At 47.4% G+C, this 19,468-nt stretch overlaps 1 protein-coding gene and 1 long non-coding RNA gene across 2 annotated transcripts in view; both read left to right on the forward strand.

Annotated features, from left to right (window-relative positions):
• Positions 1 to 5,327: 5,327 nt before the first annotated feature.
• On the forward strand, positions 5,328 to 6,688 carry LOC123330240. The gene is made up of 2 exons (XR_006545990.2): positions 5,328 to 6,088; positions 6,232 to 6,688. It is a non-coding gene; the product is annotated as an uncharacterized LOC123330240 (long non-coding RNA).
• Positions 6,689 to 9,762: 3,074 nt separating this feature from the next.
• The window catches only part of GPT2 (glutamic--pyruvic transaminase 2), a 34,740-nt gene continuing 25,034 nt past the window's right edge, over positions 9,763 to 19,468 (forward strand). Inside the window, exons 1-3 of the mRNA XM_006062759.4 lie at positions 9,763 to 9,930; positions 10,164 to 10,427; positions 17,535 to 17,624. Coding sequence (XP_006062821.1) covers positions 10,185 to 10,427; positions 17,535 to 17,624 — 333 coding nt within the window. The 5' untranslated portion in view covers positions 9,763 to 9,930; positions 10,164 to 10,184. The remainder of the gene's footprint in view (positions 9,931 to 10,163; positions 10,428 to 17,534; positions 17,625 to 19,468) is intronic.

Below are 19,468 nucleotides of genomic sequence, written 5' to 3' on the forward strand. Positions count from 1 at the left end.
AATGGGAAACAATCTCTCAACAGAAACAAAGGGGTGTCAGAAAGCCAGCCTCTGACTAACACTCGAGCCAGATTCATGTACAATACATACAGAGCTCACACTTGCAAGTACTTAGTTAATTGGAGAAATTATACTGAAAGAGATCTCAATCTAAAATGGCCAGATTTGGGTTCTTTTGATATTCTAAAATTGATATTTTTTGCATGCACAATTAGACAAGGCCAGCCATGCTTTGACTGGTATCTAGAAGCTTCTAAAACAGGAAATGATACTGTTGTAGCCGCGCGTTCCAGGAAACAAACTCACTCAGGACAATGCAGATAGTGGAGTGCAGTTTATTACACCGGCGGGCCCAAGGCAGAGTCTCCTCTTAGCCAAGGACCCCGACCAGTTTTTGTGAAAACCTTATATACCCTAAGGGTACTTGTTCAAACGCACCTCCCCAAATTCCTTGAAACTAGTCTGGACTAGGTAAAAGAGAGATACAATCAAAGTTAACCCATGATTCATGTGTCACAAGACTAGATAAACAGTGGATATTTATCAAGAGGCCTGTGGTCATATCCCAATAAACATAATGGAATTTACCACTTTGTTCTGTTACAGAGATAATTAGCACATTCTTTTAGGCAACAGAGAGTCCAAGTACAAGTCCTGAGGCTCTTTCATCCGGGGGTCTGGTTTTCCATTGGTATGCCATTTCAATAGACACCGGGCCCAAAGTTCAGAGTCCACTGGGAGGGTGACCATGCGTGTAGCCTAATGTTCGCAAGCTGGCCTAAGATGGAGTCCAGCTCTGTCTGTTTCTCCCTTCAATAGATTAACGTCACAGAAAATCGGCAAGGAATTGCTTGAAACTATATCAAAACTGAAAAAAGGCTGCTAGCACTAACTTTGCCAGGTCGTAGTTCTAACTGAACTGGGAAGTCATGTTTGGCATTTATGCGATTTGGCTTTTGATTTTAGGGCATCACTTTACTGCCGGGGTCCAGCCCCAGCTGATCCAGGGTATTCGAAGGGGAGACGGCATAGGCGACCTATTTATTTATTTATTTATTCAGAGATATAAAGAGTAATAGAATGAGGATAGCTCAGTAGGAAAATTCAGTGGAGAAAAGAAGCTGAGTAGCTTGGTTTACGCAGAAAATCAATATAACCCGTGACACCAGGTTAGCTGTGACCACGGAGGCCGCAGGCACCCTCTCGAATAGCGGAAGTTGTCCCACCTTAGACACCTTCTTGAGTGGGTCTTAGAAGCCCAGGCAAATAAATGGTCGCAGAGGATATCCGCGCTCCAGATGGACACTCAGCTGAAAATTGAGGAGAAAAATGACATGGGGAGACCAAGCTTTGGTGAGCAAGGCCCGTAGCTTTATTTTTAACAGGGGCTTATATATCCTAAGTTACACATATAGGATAATAGGGGATGCAAAGTCAGCAGTCTTTGATGCTTATCAAAAACCAGGGTTTCTTTCCTGCAAATTTATCGTATACAAATGATTTAGGTGATTTACATCATCTTCTGGCCAGAAGGCCTATTAACATTTTATGACTCCTGATAAGGACTTATCAACAAAGACTTATTTTCTCTAAGGGTAATTATTTTAAGGTTTGGCGCCATCTTCCGAAGATAAAATTACATTCCTATAGGGCGGATGTGTAATGGGTTTACAACAAAAGAAAGAATTTATTACCTTAAGGGTCTAAAGTTACTAACACCAAGGCCACTACTTTTTTTCTACGTACCAACTATTAATTAATACACATTCAAGGATACAATTCAGGGGATGTGGAAACTTGGCAGCAAACATTGGCTAATTAATGAAATCTTTTACTAGTTTTATTCTGACAGTTTCTAACTTTCTGAGAGGCTCTAAGCTATTTGAATATCTTAAGCTTCCCGTGCCTCTCGAGGCTGGGAGACTGTAAACAATCGTATGCATAGCTGTAGGTGTCCGGGTAAACTTGTCAGGCGAGTTAGAGAGCCATCTGAGGGGTTTGGATTTAAACACTCCTAATTGCCCAGGAACTTTATTAATTGGAGCTGTAAGTTAACTCTTTGACAGAGAGAGTGAGATGGTGGTGGGGGACAGCCCCCAGTAAAGTCAGAGGTGAGAGCACAAAGCAATAAAGTAGGCAGACTCTGGTTTTTGGGGTAGATGCTCGAGAATATCCGGGGGGACTCCCGAGGCTCGATCCCGCCTTTGCGTATGCCGAGCCTCCTTCCTCATGACCTTTGTCACGAGTGGAATGTCTCTCGCCGGCTCCCGGCACTTTACCATCTTTATGGGGCACCCTTGCTACTTGGCTTTTGATTTGGGGGCATCTCTTTGCCTTTTGTTTCATTTGGAGTGTGACTCCTGGCTGGTGAAGTTCTGATTCAGTTTGGTTTGTTGGTTTGGTTTGAGTGCACAGACATCTGGTACAAACTGTTCGAGCTAATATGTGAATTGCTCACTCTAAGTTTCCACACCCCCCGCCCCCGGGAACCCCTTGGGAAAAATTTTTAAACGGTCATCTATTGCTATTATCCAATGACAAGAAAAATGGCCTACAAATATTAGATCTTTATTAACATAGGATAGGAAAATCAACTTAAGTTCCCTTATATCCAGGACTTCCTCCTGTAATCAACAGCCTGGGGCTGATCAAACTAAGACCCCCTACTTCCCCAGAGGGACAATCCCTGCTGGGACCAATCTGCCCTTGTTATCAGGGCCAAGTTGAGCACTATCTGGTCTAAATTTTGGCTATAAAACACTATGGTCACACGCACACACAAAAAACCAAACACAATTTTTTACAATGTGGTCACAATATTCTTTAGACTCCAGAGGAAGCTTGAAGAAAAAAATTACCTCTTTAAGGATTCTTGCCCTGAGCAAACAACTCTTCCTATACCTTTAGACCAGAGCTCTCTGGATCACTTATCTAGACCATATCTAATTCCTGAAATCAAAAGGAACAAAAAAACCAAAAGGGGAACAAACCCTTTTAAAATCTTACTCCAACCATTTTTTATTCATAACTAAGTTTGGAAAACAAAGCTATAGGATCTCTTGTGTCTATTTGGATGTATGTATGTCTCAGGGTGTGTCTTTTGTTTTTTGGATAATATTGCTGATTGCTGAGATCAGTTTGTAAATAAGCTCTAATCTAATTGGCCTTAAAAAAAAAGTGCTTACAAATCAAATAATTCTAAATACAAGAGAAATTAACCTAAATGAATTTCAGTTCATGTAAACTGGGAAATATTCAGTGTTAAATACCTAATATTAATATTTATTTGTTGATCTAAATAATGTAGACATGTCTAAGAGTAATTAACATTAAGCAGAATATTTTCCTTGTACCTAAGTTAAATATTACTATATCTGTTACAAGTTGGTCAGCAAGGAAATTATCTTGCTGAGTGAAGAAACTTCTAAAAAAATGTAAATGAGATATGAGCCTTTAGATAAACTCTATTAAGAATAATTATGCTTTAGGAATGTCTGTCTAAAATAGTCTATCCAGATTGGGGTAACTAGAACTTCTAAGGGTTGTGCTAAGCTAAGTGTTGGAAGTCTATTGAATAGCTAAGTCATTTCCAAATAAAGTAAGATTTTGAAACATTTACTGCTGCTAATGCCAAGTCACTTCAGTCGGGTCCGACTCTGTGCGACCCCATAGATGGCAGCCCACCAGGCTTCCCCGTCCCTGGGATTCTCCAGGCAAGAACACTGGAGTGGGTTGCCATTTCCTTCTCCAATGCAGAAAAGTGAAAGTGAAGTCTCTCAGTCGTGTCCGACTCTTAGCGACCCCATGGACTGCAGCCCACCAGGCTCCTCCATCCATGGGATTTTCCAGGCAAGAGTACTGGAGTGGGATGCCATTGCCTTCTCCAGAAACATTTACTACTAAACACTAATTACCTCTTACAGAGAAACTAAAGAGATTTGGGATTGAAAAGAAATGATGTTTGGTGCCATCCTAAAATGTTCTAAGAAAACAAAGGTTTTAGAAATTATCACTGATATTTATGCTCATCAATCTATAAAATGCTAATATAAAAGTCAGTTCTTGGTTGCTTAAGGGAGGTAGGAAATGTGTTTTCAGTAAAGAAGGTGTGAGGAATGGAATTGCATTTTGTGAAGGGAAAAGGAAGTAAGCCTGCCTTACAGGTGGCTTTTTAGGGTGGAAGAACACAGTAATGGGTACAGAAAGTGATAAGGTTTGTGAAAAGTGAACCACGAGGAAAGAGTTTTGTATATGGTTAGGACAAAGTTTAAAATAAAGTTAATTAAGTTTACCTTTTAAGTAAAGTACTGACTGGTGGTTCAGATGGTAAAGCGTCTGTCTACAATGCAAGAGACCTGGGTTCAATCCCTGGGTTGCGAAAATCCCCTGGAGAAGGAAATGTCAATCCATTCCAGTACTATTGCTTGGAAAATCCCATGGACAGAGGAGCCTGGTAGGCTACAGTCCATAGGGTCGCAAAGAATTGGACACGACTGAGCGACTTCACTTTCTTTCTAAGCTGGTGCAAAAACTTGAATTTAGCTTTTCTCTCTGTTAAGAGGACACCTTTTCTTCAGATATTGAACTGCCTTTGATAATAGATTTAAGTTTCTTTATCTCTTAAATGATCTGCTCTGAAATCCCTTGCTGTTACTTTGGCTAAATGAATAGGTATTGTTTCACAATGACCTAAGATCCTATCTGACTGAGTGTTCTAAACCTTTTTGATATTTGTTAACAAAGCTTCCTAAATCATTCTATCTTATTCACATAAGATTTCTAGCTAACTTTGGGATGCTTCAGAGGGCCCCTGAAACATGCCAAGGAGAGATATTACACTGTTGCTGCTGCTGCTGCTAAGTCGCTTCCGTCGTGTCCGACTTTGTGCGACCCCATAGACGGCAGCCCACCGGGCTCCCCCGTCCCTGGGATTCTCCAGGCAAGAACGCTGGAGTGGGTATTACACTAATTAGGTTCATTTTGTATGCAGAATTACATGAGGGGTATTGCCAAGTGAGTAATAATCTTGGGTTATACTGTATAGTAAATGTCACTAATATAGATATCCTAGAAACTGTATGGAGTTCCTAGAATTTTGATATGTTTGGGTAAAATATTACCAGGCATAATTCTAGTTACTATCTCGATATTGTCATAGCACTAACCAAGTTTCACCTCTTCAAGTAGATTTATAAAAAGGACTTTTGGATAAATACCAGTTTCTGAACTGAGTGAGGATTCTAATAGAAAACCTGATGATTTCACAAAGGTTAACAAAAGGACTGAATGAACTGGTGAATATGCTTATAACTTTTATGGTTTCTATATGAAAATTACTGTTTTGAATCTATGTTTTCCAGGTGTAAGGAAAAAAAAACCTTCCTCTCAAACTAATTATGACAGTAATTTGGTAAAATTACATTTTATAAACAAGCTGAAACATTTATCTTTTCTCTCTATCTGAACCTTCCAGAGATTGGAAGCTTAGTTTCCAGTAATTTTATCAGATAAGTTAGGAAGGTTACTCAGTAACAGGTATAGAAATCTAAAGGAATTTTGGAAACCTTGAGAAGGAATGAATTTACTTAGATCTGTTAGGCAAAATCTGTGATAAGCCTTTGGCATGACTTTCCCAGCCCCAAAAGGTTTTATTTTAAAAGTTCAGTCTGAGCAAAGCAAGTCTCAGCAAAGCAAAAAAGTCTATGATCAATTATGATTAATGTAAATCATCAGGCCAAGTTTCTTGAGACCAGACCTATATTACAAACAGGTCTTAATTAGGTTAAATTTGGTAAAGATGATGGTGATTTTAGAAAGAGATGTTTCGATGAATGTTAAATCCTAGTTTGTTAATGGAGGTCTGTATCTACTAAGACTTATTTCCAGGATAGTTCTTTGCTGTTAGGTATATTAATGTAAAATTTAATTGAATTATTAAAGGACACTCTAAGGTTGCTTCTGAAGCTTATCGCAGAAATCTCTCTTTGGATGAAGATCAGATGCCTCACACATGATCTTCAATCAAGACTGGAAGAAGACATAATTTAAGGAACTGTCTCCAACCTGGATGGAAGGACCTTTCTATCAGGTACTCTTAACTAGCTCATGCCCAGTGAAATTGAAGGGAAATTGACTCTTCAGTTAACTCCCACTTCCAAAGGCCCCTAAGCTGGACTGGTCCATAGAGAGGCCTGCTTACCTCAAACTCACCTTAAAACGATGCTCAAACAGGAAACTACACTACACTAGGAGGAGAAGATGATGACATCAGAAGCAGACAGCTTGCCCAAGATGCTGATCCGACTTGTATGATCATTTATAATGTTTTCTTGATTCCTTGGACCTATGCCTATCAATCCCATGTTTTCTATCATGGACATGATTCTATGCTAGTTTAAAACTCAATCCAATTGTTGGGTTGTGGCCAATTACCTGTGCCTATTCTGGGTTACCTTGGTGCATTTCTGTTCTTTAGGGCTCTGATTGGATACCCCCTGGGAAATTTGTTTTATATGAGTGTTCAGTCCTGTTCTGTCTATTCATAATAGTTCTAGATGGGATCCGCTCACCTGGCCAATTAAAAATACCTGCTCTGAGGCTGGCCATAGATTTAAGTTTTCTCTTAGGGTCATTTAAACTCAATCGGAGTGCTGAGCTAAGTCTCAATAAAAAATTAACTTCTCACCTATTAAAAGGAAAACTCCTACAATTGGGGAGGATCTACATGGTTAACACAGGCTATGGTCATTTAAGTTTAAAGGCTCCTCTAGGTTGGGAATGGTTAAATCATACTAAAAATGATCAACCTGGTAATTATGAGACAAGGCTGGGTGCTTTATGAACTATGCCTGTTATTACCCTTAGAGAGAGTGATTGGTATGGAACTCAGTGGATTTGTGGCACTAATTTATGGCCTTGATATCTACACGGATGATAGGAAGGTGTAGCCTGGGATTCCCATGAATTTAAGGTCATACATGTTAACAAATTACAGGTAACCCCAACCAATCTACCATTGGTATGATCTCAATGGGTCAAAGATCTGTATTCTACTGGTATGACCATTTAGCAGCTTGTGTGTGTGTGTGTGTGTGTGTGTGTGTGTGTGTGTCTTCAATGGGGTTGGAGGATGTAATTGACCATATCTAAGCCTCGACAACTTTCATAAACTTTAAATGATAGTAACTGGGCTATTAGCCTATTGAATTCTGAGATCTCTATGATGAGAAAGGCAGTGTTACACTACTGCAAGACCCTTGACACCTTACAGCATCTCTGGGAGATATCCGTGCTATAATTCAAACTGAATGCTGTATTTTTGTACCTGATAAATCCTTTAATGTAACACATTTGAACCACATGAAAAATCAGATTTCTGCTCTAAGTGACCCATTCCCTAGTCTTAACAATCTTTAAAAAAAACTGGTATGGGAGGCTCATGGCTAAAATATTTACTTTTAATTCCACTAATATTATTAACTATACCATTTGTATTTTGCTTGTTTCACAAGATTATTATTTCTTGCATTACCAAGTATATGACTGAGCCTTCAACGGAAATGAAGACTAGACTTGAAGCAGTTGATCAAATGTATAGTTCGATATATGATCAATGATTGTAATAGTGTAACTCTAGAAGGCAATGGCAACCCACTCCAGTACTCTTGCCTGGAAAAATCCCATGGATGGAGGAACCTGGTAGGCTGCAGTCCATGGGATCCCGAAGAGTTGGACACGACTGAGCGACTTCATTTTCACTTTCACGCATTGGAGAAGGAAATGACAACCCACTCCAGTGTTCTTGCCTGGAGAATCCCAGGGACAGGTGAGCCTCATGGGCTTCCATCTATGGGGTCGCACATAGTCAGTCGGACATGACTGAAGCGACTTAGCAGCAGCAGGTATGAAAAGATGCAATGAGAGGGAATACTTTCCTGGACCATAACTAGAAGACAGGTGTCCAGAGATCTTTGACTATTAAGACCTAGTCCAGTAATAGCACATTGAGTGTCTTATCAACAAAAACCTTCTTCAGGGAACCTTCTTCAGGGATGATGCTGGGGATGAGCCTTCCCAGCAACGCGGGACAAAGTGGTTATGAAAAGACCCCAAAGTATGGTAAGATTTATGACCATGAGGGGGCCGTGTCAACTACAAATTGGCACTTACCAAGAGCATTGCCAGTGACTGAGCAAGGCATTTGCCATCTGCCTCTACAGAGACTGAACCCCATGCTGCCATAGCTGTTGATCTTCAGCAACCCCTGAGGGAGTTCAGGGTGGAGTGAGGCACTCTGTGCTCCAGGGAATCTGGTGGGACAGGTCTTCAGATACTAGGATGTTTTTAGGAACAGATTTTATGATCTCAACCCTTCAGTTCAGTTCAGTCACTCAGTTGTGTCCAACTTTTTGCGACCCCATGAATCGCACGCAGCATGCCAGGCCTCCCTGTCCATCACCATCTCCAGGAGTTCACTCAGACTCACTTCCATCGAGTCGATGATGCCATCCAGCCATCTCATCCTCTGCCGTCCCCTTCTCCTCCTGCCCCCAATCCCTCCCAGCATCAGAGTCTTTTCCAATGAGTCAACTCTTTGCATGAGGTGGCCAAAGTACTGGAGTTTCAGCTTTAGCATCATTCCTTCCAAAGAACACCCAGGGCTGATCTCTCAACCCTTGCATCTCCTCACATCTAGAGAAGCACTAAATCCCTTCATGGTGACATCAGACCCTCATGACTAACAAAAAACCTTTTGTAAAATGAGCGCTTCATGGTATTGAACTCCCCCTTCACCAAAACCTTATATGTTGACTTTCCCCCACTGCCGCTTTGGAGCAGTCTCTCAGAGCTATCTGAGATGCTGCCTCCCGGGCTGCAGTCCTCATTTTGCCTCAAATAAAACTTAACTCACAACTCTCAAGTTGTACATCTTTTTTTAGTCAACAGCAGGTACCTTTACCAAAAAAAAAAAAAAAAAAAGCTACAAAGAGCTGAGCATCCATTCTCAACAAACGTTTACTGAGTTCTTACTATGTGCTGCTAACACTCAGACGTTGTGTAAATACGTTGTGAATACAATGAACAAGAAAAACGCTGCTCCTGTCTTCTGGAGCTTACATGGTTAATGGGGGAACCAGTAAAAAGTATCTAAATTTCTGATGCTAGAAAAGAAATTAAAAGAGGTAGTGGAGGTGGGGTAGCGTTTCAAATGGAGCTGTCAGAAAGCCTGACCACCTGGTATATACCAGCTGTTGGTCCTTTAATTTTCACGACAATCCTTAAAGGCTGAGAGCTGATCTCCCTTTTGACAAGGAAACTGACGTTGAGAAGGGTAAAAGTGGCAGTCAAGTCGCAAACTCCTAACCCCCACCCCACCCCTGCTTCCTACCAGCCCCTGTTGAGCGGCCACTGAACACTGGATGATGAAACTTGGGGCGAAGACTGCACCATCTCTCCGCCAGTGTCCTTGCAGATGTTGGGGAAAGGGTTGTGTGGGGGAATGCGCGACGCGCCTCCAGGGAGAAGCACCAAATAGCTCTAAATTCGCAGAAAGCCACGAGGAGAGCCCCCGCCAGACCCCCTCCGGAATCCCAGACTCTTCAGCCAGACAAAGAGCCCGCCCAGCCCAAGGCAGAGCCAGACCCTCGCTCCCGCCTCCAGCCCGGCCCCCAGATCAGGCCAGCGCGGGGCACTATGGGACTTGTAGTTAAACCAGCTCGCCACACCTGTTCTGAAAAACGACAAGGGAACTACAAGACCCAGGAGCCAGCGGGCAGGCCCGGGCGGACTCGCGGGCTGTGGGTGTGTGAGCGCTGGGGGCCCGGTGCTGCGTGCGGGAGCTGGGATGCGGCTGCCGGCGCCTGAGCCGAGGAGCTGCTCTAGGCGAGCTTTCTAGCCGGACTCGACGAAGGGGTGACCAGGCGGCGACAGGCACGTTGCATGCATGCATTGGGCTCAGCCTTTGCAAAACCCGGTTGTGCAGCGCCTTGGTTCTGCAGCGGCGAGGTGCAGGGTCCGAGTCGCCGGGGGATGGGCACCCGTCCCCGAAGCCAGGCTGGCACCTCTCGCTGAAGGAGCCCTTGGCTGAGCTTGGGGGCGGGTGCCCGCGTGCTTGCCTTGGGCTGTGCGCGACGTGTTTGTTCTCTTTCCCTATTTGTCCCAAGGTTTCTCTCGGCGGCCGCGCGATGCAGCGGGCGGCGGCGCTGGTCCGGCGGGGCTGCTGCCCCCGGACCCTCGGCCCCTGGGGCCGTAGTCAGAGCAGCGCGGCCGCCGAGGCCTCGGCGGTGCTCAAAGTGCGGCCCGAGCGGAGCCGGCGCGAGCGCATCCTTACGCTCGAGTCCATGAACCCGCAGGTGAAGGCGGTGGAGTACGCGGTGCGGGGACCTATCGTGCTCAAGGCCGGTGAGATCGAGCTCGAGCTGCAGCGGGTGAGCGCGGGCGCCCGGGCCCGCGTGGGGCGGGAGGGCCCCGGGAGGCCAGGAGGCACGGGTGGGGGCGAGGGGGGAGGAGTAGCAGCTGTCGCCTCCTGGGGTCCAACTGCTGTACTTCCTCCAGCCGCGTGGCCAAGCTCCTTCATTCGGCCAGTCTTGACTGAAATGAAAGAATGCCCTCCCCCCAACCCTTCCCTCACTAGTCCCCGGCACCTGGCACAAAGTAAGGCCCTCAGATATGGTTCACTTGTTGAACTGAATTCATCAATTATAATCGAGTGGCCTTTAGTGCCAGGCACTGCCTGCTATGTGGCTGTCCTACTTGAGTGGAACCAAGATCCACTGGGGCGTGAGGGTGAGGACAACGACAGGCAGGAAAGACATAAAGGAGAATTTCAGACATCACCTTAGGTACCAGAGGTGCCATGAAGGCTCTGAAGAGACCTGGGTGTTCTCCCGAAGCTTTTTCTCTCTCTGAGACCTTCTGTGTCATTCTTCCAGTAATGATTCCCTGACAAAAGTGGTCCGGCACAATTCCTTCCCCTAGATCCCCTTTGGAACCTTGACTGACAGCCCTATTTTGTTCTCTGAGGATACAGTCGCCCACAGTGGGTAGCAGAGGCTTGGGCCTTTGGGGCCTTGGCAGGGTGGCCCTGGGACTTTCTTCCCCCTGGCCGCCGGCAGACTGGAATCTTGAGTTCACAGCTGTGTGTAAAGTGACCACACACCAGGTAGTGATTCCTGTCCCCCTACAACGAGGTGGCTCGGGTGGGTGAAAGAAATACCTCTGTAGTTTACCAGAGTTCTAACACTGGTGGAATTCAGGAGGCAGGGTCCAGAAGGGTAATGTAAAAAATGTATATATTCCTAAGATTTATACGAGCAGATGAAGTAGTCACCCAGCTGCTTGCTCAAGGTAGTCCTAACCCAGAAGGGGGGAGGGTTCTTTGATCTTACTCTCATAGGCACCAGAACTGAACGTCCTGGGGGTGAGTTGGTCACTTAATGGTCCTTAAATGCTTGGGAAGAAGCCATGATGGGACCATGACTGTAACATGGGCACTTTGGGGCATTTGATGAGCTCACGGCTTGCTGAGACTTCATTGGGACACCCAGTTCTGCTGACTCAAAACAGTGAGTTGAGTAAGTCAAGTCCAGTGTCTCCCTCTGACTCCTTGCAAGGCTAAGTTTAAAGCTTGGTCCTCGAAAGGCTGGCTTGGTTTCTGTGCCTCCCTGTCCCAAAAGTGGACCACAGGCAGAAAAAAGGTTTCTGCTCCTTGTTGATATCTGGCAGACTGGAGCTGGCCCTCCTTGAGACAACAGTCTCCCTGTTAAACCTGAGATTAAATTGTTCCCGGTTTAGCACTTTACAACTGATTTCTCTGGTTCCAGAGCTGGTAGGGGTTCTAGGGATTATCTCTACCTTTTGTTAAGTAGCATGGACTCCATGAAGTATGAGGATGGTTAGAATAGAAGGGAGACACTGTCTTTGCCTTCACGGAACTGATTGCCATGTTGTTCTCTGGGCCTGAACTTCTCTTCCTCCAGTTCTTTAAGGATTGGTGGTTATTATTATTATTATTATTTTTAGCAGGTAGAGAAAATGTGAGAGCATTCTAGGTGGAAGGAGGGCTGGGAGCAAAAACAAGATTGCGAAGTTCTGGGCAAATAGGGGAGGGGATTGGTGCTGGTTGGAGAGCACTGTCTGGCAAGGGATATGCTAAATGAATGAGATGGAAATGAGGGACTGGAGTCCGGTGTGCTGGGCTTTGTATTTGTATAATGCAAAGTTTGGTGTGCAGTGGGCAACTAAGAAGATGTTCCAACAGGGTATGGCTCCATCATTGAACTAGAGAAATTTCTTGGTCATTTGGGCTGGAAACATGCTGTGATTTCTAGGACAGATGGCTCCACTGCCATGTCCTACCCCTGAATAACTTGAGACATTCTTTCTGTCCATCTACATTCTCCAGTACTTTCATTCAAATTCATCCCTTCTTGTTCTCTCCTCACTTTGTCGAGTCTCAGTTGCCTGACTCTTGGTGCTGGAGATAATAGCCCTAGCCAAGCCAGCATAGCCTCGCTTAAAATCTTTCATTCTTGAAAGACAGCCTCTCCATTTTGCTAGCTTAAGCAGGTCCTCTTCTGAGAGAGCCATGTTTTCTCAGGGTTTCTCAGTCTTTTTTTTTTTTTGGCTTAGCTTTGCACAGCTTCAGGTTTTGACTTCTGTTTTGAACTCTAATGATCGAAACTAGACTGATGTTATTTTAAAGGGTTTGACTTGGTTAGAGATGGGCTATGTAGGGAGGTGAGTGACTTGGGGGTAAATCTCTTGTCCTCTCTGGGCTTTGGTTTCCCTAGTCTGTAAAAGAAGAGTAGTGGTCTGGGGGGCCCAGGGTTTCCCCAGGCCCTGACTTCTGTGCCTCTTTCTCCATTTGAAGGCCTTGTACTGCGTTATGGAATCACTTCACCAGGTGCTATGCTAACGGTACTGGCTGTTTGGCTAGACACGTGGCTCTGGATTTTGCCTGAGGAGTGGCATGCCAGACAAGTCCCGTCCATCTTGCTTTGTGGTAGGAGTGGGGGAAAATGCTCAGGAGAGTCCGAGGAGGAGGGGCACTTGGCTAAGAGCGTGTGAAAGGGGCCATTCTCCTCCAGCCTGGTCTGTGTGCTCTGAGGGAGGCCCTGTTTCTCCCTGACAGCAGCTCCAAGGGGGAGTACCTATCAGCTTTTCAGATCCTGGTGTTCCCTGGGAGCAGCACTTAAAAATAAACTGCCATTAGTAGGAGTTTTGAAAAGATCTGTCAGTTCCTCCTCAACCTACTTCCTTTTCCCTCGTTTTATTGGAGGAGGAAAGGAGGTTGACATAAGTGGAGACAGGAATGGCTTTTGTTTGTAAAAAGTACACAGAGTCAGGGCAAAACATTCATGAAGGGAAACACTGAATATGTTAAAATCACTGAGTGCTGCACCGAGAAACAGATGAAAATGGAGAATGCTGGAGCACCTGCTAAGAGCTAAGAGTGGAAACTCTGGAAGTGTGAGGCACAAGCAAATTTCATAGGCTATATTCTTTAGAGCTTAGACGCTATTTTAAAATAAAAGAAATTTGTAACATAGGCTTCCGTTTGGATGAACCCTCCATCCATCCGCCCTGCCCAAGTCACCAGGGACCTGCATCCTGGGCTTTGCCTTTATGTGCTGCGGGCCTCGCATCGTTCAGAATACCTTGGCCTCAATTATTCTTCTGTAAAATAGGGCCAATTTATTTCCACTGAAGACAAGTTGGTGATGGTTAGTGATGATGGTTTGAATAGCTAGAACCCTATCAGGATTCTGGCTTTCTGGGGAGAGATAACTGCACCAGAGACTTTTCCTGTTTTAGGTCAAAAGGTTATGTGAGTTTATATTAATATAAGCAGTTTTTCTAAAAAAAAAAACTTTATGAGAAAGCAAAGGCTAGTTTTGCTCTCGTTTTGTTTTTTTTTTTTTTTGGCTTTTTTTTTTGGCCTGTGCTGCGTGGTTTGCAGGATCTTAGTTCCCAATCAGGGACTGAACTCATGCCCTCAGCAGTGAATGTGTGGAGTCCCAGCCACTGCACCACCAGGGAATTTCCCAATCAGGACTCTTGAGGGTCTTGTTTTCAAGCTAACGAGAGTTGCCTGGAGGAGAGGTGCGGAGGGTCCCTCTTTCCTTGCCTTCCTTCTGAGTCTCTGGGTCGAGGAATGCGCTCTGTGGGGTGGCTCCCTCCTGCCTGCAGCTTAGGCTTGCTGCCTTGAATTATCCTGTTTGGAGCTCATTCACCTTTCATCCCTGCTCTGCCCTGCAAATCTCTGCTTCTACGGTTGACCCTCTCACAGACTCCCACAGTTCAGGAGCCTTTCGTCCAGCCTTCCCCGCTTCCGTCGTTAGAAAATTCAGCCCTTGGAGTTCCCACCTTCTCTTAATCTCAGGCCTGTGTAGGTTTGGCTCAGTTTCTTCCAGTTTTGTTTGTCACGATGGTTGGGGCCAGACCCTGTGCTGAGTCTCGTTTCTTCTGCTATGCAGCGCAGCTGTTTTCAAGGACCCTGGAGGCTAGTCGGGTTTGTCTCTGAGACTTCCTTCTGGAGCCCTCTGGGAGACTTCATGTCTGCCCCAGTGCTGCTCACTGGTCCTGAGGTCTTTTCACATGGCCTTTCTGGCCTGGGGCCAGCTGTGCCCTCTCTCCCTTCTCTGAGCCTGCTTCTTCATCAGCCAGCGCTCTGAAGGTGGTGGCCTCTCCGGTGTTGCCCACTCCTGTCACAGAGCATGATTCATAAGTGTTCATGAATGCAAGGGAGGTTCTCTGGGGAGTAACCATCCTACCAAGCCTCCCCACTAGCATGTCACATGAAATGACAGGAGCCACCCCTACCTTGAGGAAAATGCCTGTGCCTGTTGGGATTGTCCATTGTTCGAATGCTGCACCTATGAACTGGGAAGGACAGTCATAACAATGATAAAGGAGTTATCATTGTCCTTCCTTTTTCCTTCCCAATAACACCTTCTGAAATATGCCATCTCCAGAGCCTGGGGGCCTGCTCCCTGAGCCTTCCTTGACCTGAATGGTGGGAAGGGAGCCCCCCTGCGATGGATCTCATCTCAGTGCCCCCCGGTGAGGCAGCTCTGGGCAGGATGTGTGTGGGTGAGTTAGACATGTGGGCTCTAGGATGCTAGGAATTGGAACTAAGAAGCTACGTGCTGACCTGGCTGGCTCCTGGGGGCAGGGCTGAGGTGAGGTCTCCATTGGGTGTGCTTGCCAGACTTGGATGAGTCACTGTGGGCAGAAGTCTGCCCCTGGCTCCTTGGTATTTCCCAACCCACGTAGAACTCAAGTACATAGATACAGGAGTCTCCTTTGTATGGTGGCCCTTGACTGGGCAGCCCGGTCCCCAGTCCATTCAGAGAAGGCAGTTTCCCACCCACTAGCTCATCCATCATAGCAAAGTATCTGGAGCCTGTGGGTACCCAGACCCAAGAAAGGAGATGCTCCATACTCCCAGGCTGCTTGAGTTGATTGAGCAGTGCAGGGTGGAGGGGACACAGGAAAGGAACATCCAGGGATCTGATTATTTTCTCCCTCCATGGGGCTGGCCCAGGGCCCACAGCTGTGTGGCATATGTCCTGCCCTCGACCGTGACAGATTTACTCCCAACCAAAGAGTGGACTGTACCCACACCGTGGAAATCACCTGAGTTCAGCTGGCCAGGCCTAGGGGCCCATGGCGATGGAGTCAGACTAACAGAGGGTCCCATGCCAGGAGCTCAGGCCAGTGTGGGTGGGGGAGTCCTACCCTTTGCACACAGTGGCCTGGGTTGCTCAGCCTGTGGGATGAGCCCTGGGGCCACACGCCCTGCGGCCTGTCTCCAGGGTGTCTGACTTCACCCCTGGCCCAGTCCTGGGCAGTAGGCAGTGTTACCCCCTTCCTTGCCACCCGCCACCCCCTACCCCGAGATGTCTTTCCATATTTGCCAGCCCTGAAGAACTTGGTAAAAAGGGCAGAAGGGAATTCTACCCCCTTCAACCCAAACAGAGCTTTTTGACTCATTAGGCCTGGTTTATGGAAGTCCAGGGCTGCCTCCAGGCTTCCCTGGTGGCTCAGATGGTAAAGAATCTGCCTGCAGTGCAGGAGATGTGGGTTCAGTCCCTGGATTGGGAAGATCCCCTGGAGGGAGGCATGGCAACCCACTTCAGTATTCTTGCCTCAAGAATCCGCATGAACATAGGAGCCTGGCGGGCTACAGTCCAGAGGGTTGCAAAGGGTTGGACGTGACTGAGCACAGCACAGGGCTGTTTCTGGGGTGCCCTCCTCATCCCCTGTGCCTCCTGGCTCCTAAAGCAGCTGGAGAATTCCATATGGGAGGGCTTAGGGGTGGCAAATGAGAGTCAGGAAAGCTCGTTTGGCAGCTGCGTTCATTCCTTAAGCCCACTGGTCGTTACTTCAGGTGTGTATTACTGAGTTAAAAAGGGGAAAGTTTTCTAAAGTTGCTTTTATTCACACGTGTGAAACGGAGAAGACAAGTATCAGAATCATAGAATTGTACCCTTAAAATCTGTATTTAGAATGCCTTTGGGAACAGAGCAGCTGGAGATGGGAAGGTGGCCATTCCGCACAGGCCACCCCTTGCCGCACCGCCTTCTTCCCCCACGGTGACCCTTGCAGTCTTGCTCCTGGTCCAGCTTTGTAACATGATATTTGTACTCTGCCAAGTGCTTTCATACTGTTTGTCTCAGATAATCCTTTCAGCTGCTCTGGGAGGTTCTTGAACCTGCTGTTGATTCTCTTATAGTGGCTAATTCTGGATTTATCAGGGAACTGTGTGGAGCTCCCATATTTCCAGATCCCCACAGTTCTCCATCCGAACCACATTTTCTCCTTTGCAGCAGCCAGGGTGTCCCGTAGTCACTTCCCAGCGATGTTGTTGCTACGGTTTCCGAGTTCCTTCTCTCTCTGCCATCTCTGCTCTGTGTAAACACATTGCTCAGGCAGTGGCCTCACTTTTGCTCTTCAACCAGACATCTTTATCCCTGATGCTTTTTTTTTCTTTTCAGTATGAAGCTCAGTCCACATTCTTCATTTTGCAAAGACAGGATTGCAAGAGAACGACCCCCGAGAGGTCCCTGCAGATCAGTGTCTTCTGGCAGGAAGGCTGGCTGCAGAGTCCCATCAATCACTTAGGGGTGGAGGTGGAGCTGGCAGCTGTGGGACCCTCTCCTGATGCTTTCTGCTGCTGACCCCCCTCCCTCCTTCCCACCACATTTGCCCCAGGGTCAGCATGGACCTACAGCTGCCTCAGGGTTCTCTGGCAGCCCAGGGAAGTTCTTCTAGCCTTCTCAGAAAGTGGATAACCTTTTGAAGCCTTAATTTCCCAAACTATAAAATGGGATTAACACAAGCCCTTCCTCATAGGCGTGGTTGTGAAGGTTAAATGGGACCAAGCATATCAAGCGCTTGGCACTATGCCCAACACCTGGCAAGACTCAGAATAGGGCTGCTTACTAATGTCCTGTTGACCATTGCTCGGCTTCTGAAATCTAGGGTCTGAGAATCCCTAAGTAACCACCTATTGCATTCTCTCTACTCAGGGTATCAAAAAACCGTTCACTGAGGTCATCCGTGCCAACATCGGGGACGCCCAGGCCATGGGCCAGCAGCCAATCACCTTCCTGCGACAGGTGAGCTGGCCCTCAGGAACCGAGGCCCCTGGGGTAGCATAGCAGGGAGGCAACCTGACAGCCAAACCTATTAAATTGTCTCTTCCTCCTTGCCTGTCCAGCCCCTCAAGACCCAGCAGGCGCTGGAATCCCACAGGGAGATGCCACTGAAGCAGCAACCCCCTCCAGCGCCTGACGGCTCCTCTGGTTCTCTCCAGCAGGCTCCTCCCCTTCCTTCCAAGGCTGTCTAAAATCCCTAAGCCCATTCTGAGGTCACTGTAGTGTACAAGACTCCCAGGTGAATGGTCCTGGGTGCTGAGTTCAGACCTGGGTTTCTGAGGGCATCAGAGAGTAGATGAAGGCTGGGAGGTGGTGCGTGGGGGTCTAGATATGGTTTCCGAAGTGAGAATCCCCAGGTTTGAGTGTTGGCTCTGTTGCTCATCAGCTGGGTGGCTTTGGGCAAGAGGAACTCACCAGAGCACGGCCACAGAGGACTTCTGGGGGCCTCCATGAGATGATGAACATGACGGCCTTCAAGAGGCACACTTCCATGTTTCAGTTTGAGTGCCAACTGCAAGGATGCTGCATGGGCCCAACTTGTGAGATTGGTGGGCTTGGGGGAAGAGAAGAGGTGGGAGAGCGCCACAGCATCTGGTAGATAGAGGCTGGAGACCAGCTGTGGGGAAGGCGTTTTCCTAGAGAGGAAATGGGGCCAATACTGGAGCAAAATTTGGTCTTTGTGTGGTTAAGGTTCGTAGGCTGAGGCCAGCAGGAAAGCTGAGTGCTGAACACCCCTGGTCTTCCTTTCCTGCCGGTATTTCCTGCTGCAGGGGCTGGCACACAGGAGCGGCAAACTTTGCCCTGCTCTCTGGATGGCAGGTGTTGGGGGCCCCAGGGCCTCAGCCTGCAGCTCCTCAGGGAATTCACACAGGGTATGGGGAGAAGAACTGAGGCTGGTGATGACCTCAGGAACGTCCACTGAATGGACTCCCGTGGCATTGCTGCTGACTCAGGAGTGTGCCAGCTGCCTGTGAGTGTCAGAGGCCTCAAGCTGGGCCCATGATGAGGAAGTGGATCAGACCAGACAGAGTGGCTCTGCCCGGGAGGTGGAGGTGGGAGGAGATTAAAGCATCCTGCTTGTTCTGAAAGCTTGTCCTGGAAGCACGTAGCTTAGGAGAGGAGAGGTCCAAAGTGGCCTCGCTCTGCAGAGGTTTCCCACACGTGCCTGGGGCTCTGGGTGTGAACAGGCTCCTGTTGCCTCAGCCTTTTTTGACTGGCTGGCACACTCCCAGATCCAGCCCTGCTGCTGGCCACAGCGGACCCAGCCTCTGCCACCTGGTGCTGGCTTCCTCCAGCCTTCATAAGTGCCCCAGAGCGGGAGGGCAAGCCAGGTCACCGCCCGTTGCACAAATTTATTTGAGGCAAAGCTGGGCTCCAAGAAGCCTGAGCCTGCCTGAAGCCCCCAGCTGGTGTCAGAGCCATGAGCCCCACCTCATCTCGTTGCTCCTGGCACTGCTCCTAAGCTTCCAGCTTAGACTTGCCTGCTGAGCGGGGGTTTACTGACACTTTTGCAAACATTTCCTTGCGTAATCCTCTTAATTTGTGAGGTTAGGGTGATTTTCTCTGTTACAGAGGTGAAAAAGCTGACTCGGTTTTCACTTCTGGCCAGGAAAGGGGGTGATGGTGAGGAGGGGTGGGGGCGGGGCATGGGGGTTGCTCAGGCTGTAAGGAGGGGGTCTCTGCAGTCTTGTCAGCTGGGGTGTACCTGCCTGCTCAGTCCCAGCTCCCTGCTCTGGAACCCCTGGTTCTATGGCCTTGGCTATGTGAGCCACTGGCCTTTATGGAGGAGCTGGGCCGAGTAGCAG

Source organism: Bubalus bubalis, chromosome 18, assembly GCF_019923935.1.
Source record: "Bubalus bubalis isolate 160015118507 breed Murrah chromosome 18, NDDB_SH_1, whole genome shotgun sequence".
Taxonomy (NCBI): Eukaryota; Metazoa; Chordata; class Mammalia; order Artiodactyla; family Bovidae; genus Bubalus; species Bubalus bubalis.